The 14,347-nt window shown below is 46.4% G+C and overlaps 1 protein-coding gene across 1 annotated transcript; it reads left to right on the forward strand.

Annotated features, from left to right (window-relative positions):
• Window positions 1-437: 437 nt before the first annotated feature.
• Window positions 438-13,090, forward strand: LOC147270845 (uncharacterized). Its single transcript, XM_086201012.1, has 11 exons — window positions 438-525; window positions 1,448-1,908; window positions 2,015-2,118; window positions 2,202-2,474; window positions 2,593-2,686; window positions 2,802-2,869; window positions 2,978-3,193; window positions 3,303-3,437; window positions 3,528-3,596; window positions 3,708-3,773; window positions 3,885-13,090. The coding sequence occupies exons 2-11, from the start codon at window positions 1,806-1,808 to the stop codon at window positions 12,048-12,050; spliced, it is 9,294 nt and encodes a 3,097-aa protein (XP_086057138.1). The 5' UTR covers window positions 438-525; window positions 1,448-1,805; the 3' UTR covers window positions 12,051-13,090.
• The last annotated feature ends 1,257 nt before the right edge of the window (window positions 13,091-14,347 follow it).

The raw sequence follows: 14,347 nt of genomic DNA on the forward strand, positions 1-14,347 counted from the left end.
ACACACGGCAGACATTTGGCGTCAGTTGTCATGGAAACCGAAAGTGCACCATATCTTCCCTCAAGGCACATACTCTCAAAAAAAAATTACAACATCTAAAATACTACCTCCACACCTTCATAAAGCACACCATTGAATTCCTGACAAAAAACTCTACGCACTGATGTCTTTACATTCAATTTTTGACCAACATATGCTGAGTTATGACTGTGTTTGTCAGTAAAACTGCCAAATCCTCCTCTGCTCTCCACTCTGACACAGACGGCAGAGAGCGAGCAGAGAAGGGAGGGGCTCTCAAACCGTAGCAACAAGGCTCTGTGAAGTCTCAGCTCTCTCCTCAATGGTCAGATCTGACAGCTCTCTGCCAATCAGTTGCTGTGCTGCAATGCACTTCATGACGTGTCATCATGCCACCTCTCTGCCAATCAGTTGCTGTGCTGCAATGCACTCCGTGACGTCTCCTCATACGAGCTCATAAAAGCTGAAGGCTGCGGTCGCCATTTTCTCTTGCTCTCGCGACTGGAGGTAAGTGCTTTCTTCTCTATTGCATGATTTATTATTAGCTTCAGCCATGTTGCCATTAATTCAGTCTTTTCATTTGGTTCATCGATATGTATTTCCCCTACTTACATGTGCTCCGTGTATGTAGTAATGTTAGTGTGCATTTACAACCCTAAACTCCGCACTCCGCCCGCTTGATGCTACTGGGCCGCTAGCTCGTCGTCGGCCTTTTAGCATCACCGCGACTGGGCCGCTAGCTTGTCTCGGCCATTTAGCATCACCCCGACTTGGCCGCTAGCTCGTCGTCGGCCATTTAGCATCACCGCGTCTGGGCCGCTGGCTCGTCCCCGGGCCATTTAGCATCACGGCGTCTGGGCCGCTAGCTTGTCGTCGGCCATTTCCCGTCACCGCGACTGGGCCGCTAGCTCGTCGTCGGCCATTTTACATAATCTATCTACAGCTATATGGTTTTGTGTATTTTTTCCTGAGAAAAAAAAAAAAAAAATATATATATATATATATATATATATATATGTGTGTGTGTGTATATATGTGTGTGTGTGTATATATGTGTGTGTGTGTATATATGTGTGTGTGTGTATATATGTGTGTGTGTGTATATGTGTGTGTGTGTGTATATATGTGTGTGTGTGTGTATATATGTGTGTGTGTGTATATATGTGTGTGTGTATATATGTGTGTATATGTGTGTGTATATATGTGTGTATATATGTGTGTATATATGTGTGTGTATATATGTGTGTATATGTGTGTGTGCATACATATGTATATGTATGATTGCATGTGTGTGCCTACATGTATGTGTGCATACATGTTTGTATATCTACATTTTATTTCTAATTTTAATATCTAATGGTATATGTCACAGTATTATTCCTTGCATTGGTGCTATTATTGTAAAAACACCCTCATGTTTACTTTACAGATCTTGACTTGTCCCTTGCTGCTCTGCTGCTTTGTGCTACATCAACAACTCTTCAGGAAATCTCTACTTTGAAAAATACACATACACATAGTTGCTTAATTTTATATAACACATATCTTTTCTCCAATTCACCACTTTTGCATTTGTTCATAAACTCTCACACACACACACACACACACACACTCACACACTCACTCTACATTTACTGATTGCTCATCTCCCACAACCAAGGTAAGTTGCACTTTTTTAATTCACCCACTTCGGACGATCACCGCCGTCCCGTTTGTAAGTACAACTACCATTCTATACTTGTACGCTTTGTCTGTGAATGCTTAGTTTCAAAATTTGTCTTTTGTAGATGCCCCGTTCCAAGTCCCACCGGCTTGCCCAGGCGGCCAAGCGGAGGATGGCGCAGCAGGAGCCTTGGACCCCTGGGCCACCTGTCCCCGAGTTTGTTGCTCGTATGTATTAACTCTTATTGTAATACCTTGCTCCTTCCACTTAAACACTTACCACAAAAAAATTTCAACCATGGCCTCACATTCTTTTACGTCTCCATCCTAACAGGGCGCGGTACCGGACGCCGCCATCGCGTGCGGAGATGGCCATCTTCACTCTACACCAACCACTCCGTGAAGTTGGTCACTCCTGCACAGTCTCCCGGCCAGAAGGTAATACTCTCTCGCTTGATATCGTTGCATGCATTTACAGACTCTCATTTGGTGACTCTTCTAAACATGTGCTTCTGTGACAGATGGTGTTCGTCCTCGGAGACTCCCACCTGCGCGCCATCGTCGACGGATTCGTGAGTATGCCGCAGGGTTCTCTCACTTTTGGCTTCTTATCCGTTCCAGGTGGAGCCGCCTCTGACCTCCGGACCGAGGTCATGCATGCTGCCCTCCCCTGGACCCCGGACTTGGTGTGCGTGGGGGCCCCCAGCAACAACCTCACAGCCAGCAGGACTGTTGGTGAGGCGGCGTTGGACTTCCGTGCTCTCCTGACCACAGTCAGCAGCCTCTGGCCGACGGTGAGCTTCTGTTTCTCATATACCGTTACTATTATGTCTTCCCTCTTGCCAGTCACACTTGTTACTTATGTCACTATTTACAGTCATACATGACATTTGTTTCATTTCGCCCTTCAAGGTGTTAGTGATGGATTTCCCTCCACGCTTAACCATCGAGCCGGCCTTGCAGGACCTGCTGCGTCAGGAATACCGCCGTGTCACAGCGCGCATGGGTATGCTACACTTTTTCCGTTTCTCCTTCTTCAATCAAATTCAGACTTAAACGTTCTACTATTTAATGCACATTACACCATTATAATAGATATTTCTGCTTTCCACATCTCTCAGGTATCCCATACGTGTCTATGGCGGAGCACCTCCCAGTCCATCGGTTGGAGCTGTGGTGCCACGACGGTGTAAGTACAGCCAATGTCGTCTTTTACATATGTCACATTCTTTAACTGCCCTCTTCTCCCATGCCACGTGACCCCCATTAAAGTCTGCTTTGTTTTCCTGTCTTTCAGGTGCATCTCAGCGACTCCGATGGCATGCCGGTTGTGGTGGACCTGCTGTGGAACGCCGCGGTCCGTCAGCTCGCCCCCCCTCCACCACAGCCCACCGTGTCACCCCGCACATCGCCACGTGTCAGGGTGTCTCCCAGGGTGATCGTGACGGGACACGTTCCTGTGCCTCGTCGTCGTGACCCCCGGGAGTGGACCCTCGTTGGACGGGCATGCGCGGTAATGTATTTCACTACTACATTATCCAAATGCACATTTCTTAACGCTTCTTGTCATGACCAACATCTAACATATATCCTCCTTCCCCTATTTGCTTTCTGTTTGAAAGACTGGTACACCTCCGGCCCGACAGTCTCCCATCCCGTCCAACCCGGTGTGGTTCAGCAGTGACATGCTGGATGCCATGGAGAAGGTTTCACCTTCTTCTGGCTCCGGCTGCACTGCTGCTCCACCAGCTGGCCAGGTAACTATACCACTCATTACATGTACTGTTTAAAGCCTACATGCATATCAGATGTTTGAATAAAAAAAAAACAATCTCTTCTTCCTTCAGCCTTCCCCTGGGCACGGGAAGCGCCAGCGCCATCGTGTTGCCTCAAAGAACAAAGGAGGAAAGCGACAGGTTGGTATTTTGATCTTTTCTTCCAATAACTGCAATATAACTTAGACCTGCATTTTGACTTCAACATATAAGTCCACTTCTTTTGTACTTACTCTCCTTCTCTTTATTTAGGTGCTGGCAACACCACCTGCCCATCTGACCGTGTCCGCCTCCAAGCCCCGTCCAGCAGCGCAGCAGGTTGGCCTTGCTTTAATTACATACACTTTACTTCTTGTGGCTCATTCAAATCACCAACATTTCCTCTCCTACTTCATTCACATTTAACATTCTCTTTTCATCTTTGATCAGGTGGAGGCGGCAGCCAAGGCGTGCGTGGAGGAGTCTGCGGTGCCACTGACTGCTGCCGTGGTGCCAGAGGGTCCGAAGAGGGAGGTTGCCGCAGCTCACCCTGCCTTGCTGACGGGATCAACGGTCCAGGAGCCAACGCAGACGACGCACACTCCCAGCAAAGCTAAGTCTGCTTGTTCTATGTTGCATGATGTTAAAGCTGGTAATGCAGATTCCAACAGCAATGATGTGGTACTGGTAGCTCCAAATAGTAGAGGGATTAGGCTGGTTAAACTTGTGAAGGGCTCATTTCATCAGGGACATGAGCAGTTCAGATACGGAGGTCTGCAGTGTATGGCTATTGCTTTGGTCAGCATAGCCAAACACACACTTAGCTGTGTCTTTTCCTGGCAAACATCTGATCTGGATCGAACCTTGTTTGAAGGTGATGAGTTATACACCTTCTTGCGTGACAGTGGCTCTTTTACACATCCCTCAAATCTGCTATCTGTTCCTGATCTGCCACAGCACTTGGAAGTTGATGGACAGATATGCAGCTTCCATTTTGGGGATGTACTGTTAGGTGAAGTTGGTGTGACTGAAGGGGAGCTGGTTGACTTTGGTGTCTTCATCAGTCTGCGTGATGGACTGGCCAGGACCTTTAGTCAGTACAGCACATGTCTTATGACACTGTGTGGTAACACCACTTCGATCATCCATCAGGATGGACAGTTTGCTGTTGTCGACAGTCACTCACGGAATTATAGTGGCTTGTCACATTGCCGTGGTACCAGTGTGGTTCTGCATTTTGCTAGTATTGATGACCTGCACCACTACATCTGCTGTTTGGCTGAGAGTCTCAGTTCAAACCAAAAGCTTTTCGAACTATGTGGTGTTGTTGTGTGTCCGGGTGTAAATCCAGTTCCATCTGGTGTTTCTGCAGAAACTCTCATACAGCCCAGTACAGCCCCACAGTCAACTGTAACTGAGCAAAGACAAAACGGTCTCTCCATACACATATCTGAGGATGTACTAAGTGTAGCTGAAAGTTTGGAAGTGTGTTACATTTCTGACCATACTTCATCCCCTGAAGTGAGCAGTGTGTCCAAAGCAGAACCACAGAGTACTCATGGTAGGAAGCGCAACCTTTCTTCTGACACGGGCATGTCAAAGAAATTAAAGATGTCTCATGACTTAGACATGGATGTACAATTTGTTAGTGCTGTCAAAAATGACACGCTGGTCTTTAGTCCTCTTAGTGTAGATGTTTGTCAGGTGTTGTGTCGCAAGTTGAATGTGGACTTTGTGAAGTTCAATCCTCCAGTCTCAAAAGACATTGGATTGATCGGTTCTCCATGTAAACATGAGAGGATCGTTGGTGATGGGAACTGCTTCTTCAGAGCCATCTCTCAGGCTGTGAGTGGCTCACAGAAGCACCATCGGAAGATTAGATCAGCTGTATGTAAAGAGCTCCAGGGGAATGAAGGTAAATATCTCATTCTTTTAAGAAGTGAGTATTCCTCTGTTTTGCAGTATCTTGAGCAGTCCAGGATGACATATGTGAACACTTGGGCCACAGAGGTGGAAATTCAGGTTACTGCTGATTGGCTAGGACTTTGTCTGTGTACTTTTTATGATGGACGATGGCTAAAATACAGCTGTGGCACTCCCTGCTTGTCAGACCAGTGTATTTATTTACACAACATGGACGGGCACTTTGACAATTTGGTTTGTGTGAGGAAGCCTGGACAGCTGACTTGTTATGGTTACTGCCAAGGGAGTGAAGTTTACAGTTACAGCTTGAGGAACAAAATGGTCAACTTTGATTGCAACAGGTCAGCTGTAGGAGATGATTCGGTATTTGTAGTTACTGATGTAGGTGTTGATGATGATCACATTGTGACTCATATAACTAAGTCGACAGAAAGCAGTCAGTATAAAAAGTCAAAGTATTTGAAAGTGAAGAAACTCACACAGCAGAAATTAAATATGTTGATAAGGAAAAAACAGCAGTTAAGGATTCGGAGATTGTATTCTCAAAATGTACTCTTTAGGGAAAGGGCAAAATTGTGGAGTCAACAAAATTATCTCTCTGATGTAAAACAAAGAGACATTGTCAAAGCCTACAGTAAACAATACAGTCTGATCAAATATAGACACAATGTACAGCATAGGGAGCGTGTAAAATCAAAGAGCGTAAACAAATATAGACACAATGTACAGCATAGGGAGCGTGTTAAATCCATAAGTGTTAAGAAATATAGAGACAACGTCCAGCATAGGGAGCGAGTTAAATCCATAAGTGTTAAGAAATATAGAGACAACGTCCAGCATAGGGAGCGAGTTAAATCCATAAGTGTTAAGAAATATAGAGACAATGTCCAGCATAGGGAGCATGTTAAATCAGCAAGTGTTATGAAATATAGACACTGCGTTCAGCATAGGGAGCGCGTTAAATCCCTCAGTGCCATGAAATATAGACACAATGTCCAGTATAGGGAGCGCATTAAATCCAACAGTCGAATTAAATATAGACAGAATGTTGTGCATGCTGATAAAGTAAGATCACGGAGTAAAGTAGCGAGTAGGCAAAAATACAGACAGAACTTCGAGTATAGACAGAGAGTGAAAAACTGGACAAGGGAAGTCAAAAGAATAAGGTACCATAAAAGTTCGGAGGTTAAGCAGAAAATCATTGCTAGTGTTGCCTTGACAAGGCAACAAATATTACAAAAGTCTCATGATTATACTTTTGTGATGGATCGGTTTTTGGATAAGGTTAGAGACGGCCCTGAGTTCATCTGTTGTGTCTGTCATCGGTTGTTGTTCAGAACTCAGGTGCTGGGTTGTAGCTATGAAATGTACGCTGGAAATTCTGCTAGAGTTGCCGTTGCAAACCGATGCATTAGTGACACGTATTTGCATAGGTGTGGTAGTGATTGTGTTGTGCCTTGTGGGTTGGCAGCTTGTAGAGGGGAACTTTGGATCTGCCATACGTGTCACAGTAAGATTTCCAAAGGGCAGATTCCAGCTGAGTGTTGGGTCAACAACCTGACACCGGATCCCATTCCGCCGGAACTGGGATGCTTAAATAGCTTGGAGCAACACTTGATTGCACTGCATATTCCGTTCATGAAATTGTTGGCATTGCCCAAAGGGGGGCAGAACGGAGTACATGGGCCGGTAACATGCGTTCCGGCTAATGTCGTGCAGACAACCAATGTGTTGCCTAGGACTAGCGTGGAAGGGTCCATGATGCAGGTCAAACTTAAACGCAAGTTGACCTACAAAGGCCATTATCGATATCAGTTTGTCGACAGTACACGAGTAAGACAGGCGCTGCACTTTTTAAAAAGGAATAATCCTTTTTACCAGAACATTGACTTCAATGAGGATTGGGTCAATGACTTTTGTCGCCAGGACGATGGCGAGACTGAGGAGGTTCAGTCTGACGGTGAGGACGGAGCTGTCGTAGATGGGGCAGAGTCTGATGAGGTGAAGCAGGTCGTTTCAGAGGGTGCGGTGACAGCTCCGTCAGGTGGTCAAGACGACGTGATAGATGATTCAACAGAAATAATTCAAGATGAACTGTTGCATGACAGACAGCAGCACTGCATGTTTCAGGACACTTGTCTTATGCCTGTTGATATTGGTCAGGAAGCATTAGACCAGTATTTCGAGGACATCATCAACGTGGCGCCTGCGGAAGGGAACAGTCCAGTTAGGCTGCTTTCTGACCACACGAACGAGGCCAAGTGTTTCCCCGTCTTGTTTCCTCTGGGTAGGAAAACATTTCACGACGGGCGCTCGCAAGCGTTGACATTGACGCGGTACTTCAACAACCGGATTATGCATGCGGATGGCCGCTATTCCGGCAACGTTGAGTACATTTTCTTCAGTCAGTACATGTCTGAGACTGAGCAAGTGTCCTCGAAAGTTTCCGTGGCAGGGCGTAAGGGTAGGGCAGGTCACAAGTCCCAGAAGGTTAGCGCAGCGATGCTGATGAACGAGGACACTTTGAAGCAGATGTTGCAGGTCGACGAGGGCTTCAGATTTCTGAAGCCCATTCGAGGAACGCCTGCCTTTTGGCAGTCGGTTCAAAAGGACCTGTTAGCATGCGTCCGTCAGTTGGGGATTCCGACGTGGTTCTGTTCGTTTTCGTCTGCTGATCTGCGCTGGCAGAATCTCCTGACCAGTATCCTGAAGCAGGAGGGCAGAACGCAGACGGTAGAGGATTTGGAGTGGGCAGACAGGTGCGAGCTGTTGCGGAGGAACCCCGTGACAGCCGCGAGGATGTTTGATTACAGGTGGCATTGCTTTTTGAATGAGGTTCTCAAGTCTCCTTCACAACCGATTGGCAAAATCACAGATTACTTTTATAGGGTAGAATTTCAGCAGCGCGGCTCCCCTCATGTCCACTGTCTGTTTTGGATTGAGGGGGCTCCCCAAATTGATAAGAACACAGATGAGGAAGTGGTGGCATTTATTGACCAATATGTCACCTGCGACTTAAACCCTGACGATGACACGTTATCGGCTATCGTGGCATCGGTTCAAGCCCACTCCAGGCGACACACCAAATCCTGCTTGAAACACGGAACGTGTCGCTTCCATTTCCCAAAAGTTGTTTCGGCACGAACTTTTGTTTGTAAAACGGAAATTAAAACCTGTACCTGTGATCCGAAGGCCAGAGAGAATCCTCAGTCAACAAGCGTGCCGGTCTGTAATTGTTTTCAAGACACGAATCCCATTAATAAGGAGACGGCACACGCCATTTTGAAAGCCGTGAAGAAGGCTGTTAAAAAAGCGGACGCAGGAGAAGTGGCCTACGCTAGCGTGGACCACTTGTTCCAGACTCTGGGCATTAATCAGGAGATTTTTGAGCTGGCTTATAAGCGCCTGCACACAAAGACTAGGGTAGTCTATAAAAGAGGGGTAAAGGACGTCTGGGTGAACCAGTATAATAAGAAATTGTTGAAGTGCTGGAATGCTAACATGGACATTAGCTTTGTCACCGATGCCTATGCAGTAATCATTTATATCATTTCGTATATAACCAAAGCCGAGAGAGAAATTGGGCTTTTATTGGCCAACGCACAAAAAGAAGCATCCAAACAATCAAATCTCTCTGCTAGAGAGGCTTTGAAAAAATTAGGAAGTGTGTATTTGCACAACAGGGACGTTTGTGCCCAGGAGTCGGTGTACAGGCTAACGAACATGCATCTGAGGGAGTGTTCCAGGAAGGTTGTTTTTGTGCCAACAGGGGCAAATGTTGTTAGGATGAGTTTACCCCTCAGTGTGTTGAGGCAGAAAGCCGCTTGTGGTGACATGAGGTCAGAGGATATGTGGATGCCAAATATCGTAGATAGGTATAGGAGCAGGCCAGATGACCAGGTGTTCGAGGACATGTGTATGGCTACGTTTGCGTCTGAGTATCGTCTTCTCAGCAAGAATGAAAAGTCCAAGAACATGATTCAACTGAAGAATGGACTTGGCTTCATCTCGAGGAGAACGCGGTCTCAGTTCGCTGTTGTGCGCTACATGCGGTTTGATTTAGAAAAGCAAGAGGAAGCACACTATCAGAGTCTGCTTCAGATGTATCTCCATTACAGAATTGACGCAGATCTGAAACCTGAGGGTTTTCATCTGTTCAGTCAGTTCTATAAGGATGGAGAGGTTAGGTTCAGGGACGGTTCGTTGAAGCCGGTTCAAAGCGTCGTCGATGAGAACAGGGCCAGGTTTGAGGTCGATTGTCCTGAGTTGGATCACGCTGAGGAGATTGCTCAGCAAGGTCAGGTCGATGAGGATGTTTGGGGGGAGCTCTGTCCTGAGCTGGAAGCGGAACGCCTCGAGTGTTTAGAGGAGATGAAAGAGCAAAGGCAAGGCGAAAATGCTGATGAGCATTTGGCCGACGCCTTACAAAATGTTCCCGATTTGGCGGCTGCCAAACCAAAAACAGATGTGTTTTTGGAGAGGAACAGGAGCATTTTGCCCAGAAGTGACGGCTTGGCCTTAGTTAGGTCTCTGAACGAGACGCAAATGGCTGTCTTCAACAAAGTTAGACAGTGGTGTCTGCAGAAGGCCATGGGTAAGAACCCAGAGCCTCTGCATGTGTTTTTGACAGGCGGTGCAGGGACGGGGAAAAGTCACTTAATTAGGGCCATTCAGTACGAGGCCGGGAGACTGCTGGCAACACTTTGTCATCAACCAGATAGCATTTCGGTTCTGTTAATGGCCTCCACGGGCATAGCTGCATACACTTTAAATGCAGCAACAATTCATCACTCGCTGAGTATTGGCACACACTCCAGCTTGCCTTACACACCCTTGGGAGAAGACAAACTGAACTCTCTAAGGGCCACATTTAGAGACCTCCAAATTGTCATCATTGATGAGATTAGCATGGTTGATCACAATCTGTTGGCATACGTTCACGGCAGGTTGAGGCAGCTTAAACAGACCGGTGACTTTTCCCCATTTGGTAATGTTAGCGTCATAGCCGTCGGTGACTTCTACCAGTTGCCTCCCGTTAAAGGGAAGCCGCTGTACGCTGGTCAGGTTGGTGTGGACCTGTGGTGCCACTTTAGCGTGGTGGAGCTGACTACTGTCGTCAGACAGAAGGACAGCTCCTTTGCTGAGATGTTGAACAGGCTTAGGGTGCGTTCAAAGAAAACCCCCATGTTAGACGGCGACGTCCAAATTTTGAAATCGCGAGAGACAGGGGAAGATAGCTCGGCCTTGCATATTTTCACCACAAATGTGCAAGTGGAAGAATTTAATTTGAACCAGTTGTTCCGCACGTGCCCAGATTATGTTGAAATTGACGCTAAAGACTTTACGCCGAACCGCAAAACCGGCAAATTGGAACCTGGAATCATTAGCAAGGGGCAGGGCACGTGTTTGGAATCTAAATTGTGTTTGGCCAAAAACGCCAGAGTCATGCTCTGTCGTAACGTCGACGTCCAGGACGGTCTGGTCAATGGCGCGTGTGGCACTGTCAGCTACATTGAATTTGGCCCCGACCCCACATTTCCTCTGAGAATTTACGTCAAGTTCGATGACGAAAACATTGGCAGACAGAGGAGGACAGAGCGTCCACACGCAGCAGTAGAATACAGGCATTCTACTGCTATTGAACCAGACAGGGAGAAGACCAGGAAGCGCGGTTGTGTGCGGGTGCAGTTTCCCCTCAGGCTAGCGTGGGCTTGTACAGTCCACAAAGTGCAGGGGTTGACTGTAGACCAGGCTGTTGTGTGTTTAAAGAAGGTATTTGCACCTGGGCAGGCGTATGTAGCTCTCAGTCGTGTTAGGGCCTTGTCGGGACTGATCATCAAGGACTTTGAAGAAAAGGCCATTTACTGCAAGGACACCATTAAGGAGGCCATGGCTAGCATGCCTCCATTTTTGATTGAGCAGCCTTCATCAAATACACAGTTCGCGGTGTATTTGATGAACGTACAAAGTTTAAGTCGCCACCTGCTAGACTTGGTGTCCTGCACGCAGCATTTGCAGCTTAACTGCATTGCTGTCACAGAAACATGGCTCACTGCACAGTCCTCATTGGACTGTGTGCAAATTTCTGGCTACGATTTCCACAGTCGTCCTCGGTCTCTGTGTTACAGCGCCGCTGACCCCACATTCTCCAAATTCCAGCAGTTAGAACGCGGTGGCGTCGGCCTGTATAGTTTAGCCCATTCGGACGTCGACATTCTGCAGGTACCCGATTTCAATCTGGAGTGCTTGGTGTGCCTGCACAAAAAATTGAGCATTTCCCTGGCCGTCATTTACCGTCCACCAGCGTATCCAAATTTGCTGTTCAAAGGCAATGTGGGGAGGTTACTTGACTGGTTAACTCCGACAAGTAACACTGTTGTAGTCATGGGAGACTTTAATGAGAACATTTTGAAAGGGTCATCAATTTGTAAATTTATGGAAGAAAAAGGGTTCACCCAACACGTGACACAAGAGACCACAGAAAAGGGGACGCTAATTGACCACGTTTACGTTAAAACGTCACAGTACGACGTGGAATGTGCAGTCTGGCCAGCCTACTTCAGCGATCACGAAGGGATCCTGTGTAGGTTTTCTGTTTCAGATGATCAGGGGGAGTTCGATGACCTCGCCAGTTTGTTTAGCTTGGATGACTTTGAGGATTTCCAGGGCGATTCTGACCACCAGGATGACTGAGTGTCAAAGCTACATGGCTGTCCCAGGTCAAATACTAGCCTCATGTCAGCTCAGTTGGCTCTGTGTGTGCTGGTAGGACAAGTTGACTCGGACCTGTTGTTGATAGGAAGCCTGGCATGACTGTTGGCATTTGTTAGTGTAGAAAGTCCCACTCCACCTCTCTGTGCCCTTTTTAATCTTTTAACTTTTTAAACCTTTTTAACTTTGGCTATTTATTCTGTGCATGTCTTGACATGCACGGTTTTTAAGGTATTTATTCATGTATTTATTAACTTATTCCACTGTCACGCACTGCACTTACTGCAGTTTTGTAGTGACTATGAGTTGGTAGTTTAGCTCCACGAATCATGGTTCCACTGGTGCTGCGTGACAATCATGGGTCACAGCACGTTGTTGTAGTTGATATTTATAGTTGTTGTTGTTATTTATAGTTGTTGATATTTATAGTTGTTGTTGGTCATTTGTAGTTGTTGTGAGTCACTGTCTGTCACATTATTGCTGTTGGTCTCTTATAAATGTTTTATAAATGTATCATGCATGTATATTTTTGCCTGTTGTCTCTCCTCTCAGCCCCCTCCCTCTTTGTCTCTCTCTCTCTGTATCTCTCTCCTCTTCTCCCACTGCCCCCGCCCCTCACCCCCAAGTCTATCTCCCCTCTCCACCCCAGCCCCATCTCTCTCCCTCTCCCTCTCAACCCCAACCGGTCCAGGCAGGTGGCCGCCCACTTTGAGCCTGGTTCTGCCTGAGGTTTCTTCCTGTAAAAGGGAGTTTTTCCTCACCACCGTCGCCAAGTGCTTGCTCATGTGGGAATGTTGGGTTTCTTTCACTAAACTTGTAAATAGTTTGTTCATTGAACCCCAACGGGGAGAAATTTCATTGAAGTTCTAAATTACTTTCATTAATTATGTTCACTGTATGTTCTAAAAGCATTTTTGTTTGACTTCAGATTTATAATTTACACTTTGTTACACATGCAGTGACTGTTTCTGATTGACCTTTTGTTCAAATTAATCAGTTAATAAATTCCCATGTTCACCACAGCTGATGTCTGTCTTTTATTGTCACAATAACAGTGTACATGGACAATGAATGTTGAACTTTCTAATCCACAGTCAAATGTCCTGTTTTCAATGCTGTATTTTGCCACATTCATGCTTGATGATATTCAGCAACTGAACTGGAAGAACCACAGTAAAGTGACAGCCAACAGGTCGCACAGACAATGATGAACACAAGGGTCAATATGAAGCTGTCACATCTGCAGTCACACTTTGGGTCCAACTGGAGCTTCTACCTCCTCAACTTCAACTCTCACCACTTTGATACCAACATGGATGGAGGAGCACTTCTCCATCACCCTGGGATTGATGATGTCATTCAACACCTTCACTAGGAGAAGCACATCAAACTTAGACAAAGGTAGGACAGAAGATGACAGGCAGACGGATCAATGCTGTCAGCTCAGCACTTGGAGTCACAACTGAAAAAGATGGCCTGAAATATTACTATTGGCCAACATATGGAGAGTTAATGACTGTTTTTCAAAGTAAAACTGGCAGAATCCTCCTCTGCCCTTCAATCTAATACAGATGGTAGAGATTTGTTTACTGTTGTCATGGAAACAAAAAGGGAGCATCTCTGCTCTCATGGTACATATTCTCAAACACTTCTAGCTTGTACATTAAAACACTCACACTTTCAAAAAACACATTATTGAATTCCTGATTAAAAAAAACTGCGAAAATATCTCTTTACTTTCCACTTTTGACCAACATATGCTGAGTTATGACTGTGTTTCACAGTTAAACTGCCAAATCCTCCTCTGCTCTCCACTCTGACACAGATGGCAGAGAGCGAGCAGAGAAGGGAGGGGCTCTTAAAGGGCCGGCTCTCAGCTCTGCAGTCACACTGTGCAGCGCACTGAGGCTCGTATCTCCTAAACTACAAGGCCTAGGGATTTGCCGATTACACCGTTGGATTCGGGCCGGCGATCCGGCCGCGGTTAGGCGGGGGCTCAGACCCTAACAACGCTGCTTGCAGCTTTAATTAGGGCCTGAGCCAGAAGGTACTTCTGGGCGAAGACCCTATTATGTTTCGAAGTCAGAGAGACACGAAGTCAGCGCTAAAAGCAGTAAAAACACACACTTAGGAACATCACAGGCCTCTAAAAACATCACAGGGGGGTCCGGGGGGGAGAGGGGGGTGAGGTCTCCCATTGAAACCAATGGTGGCAAAATTATATCTAAAATTGCTTCGTTTTTTTCTTCCGATTATTAGGGCCTGAGCCAGTCCCTGGC

This window comes from Aulostomus chinensis, chromosome 1, assembly GCF_037954235.1.
Source record: "Aulostomus chinensis isolate RoL2024-O1b breed Wild chromosome 1, RoL_Achi_v1.0, whole genome shotgun sequence".
Classification (NCBI taxonomy): Eukaryota; Metazoa; Chordata; class Actinopteri; order Syngnathiformes; family Aulostomidae; genus Aulostomus; species Aulostomus chinensis.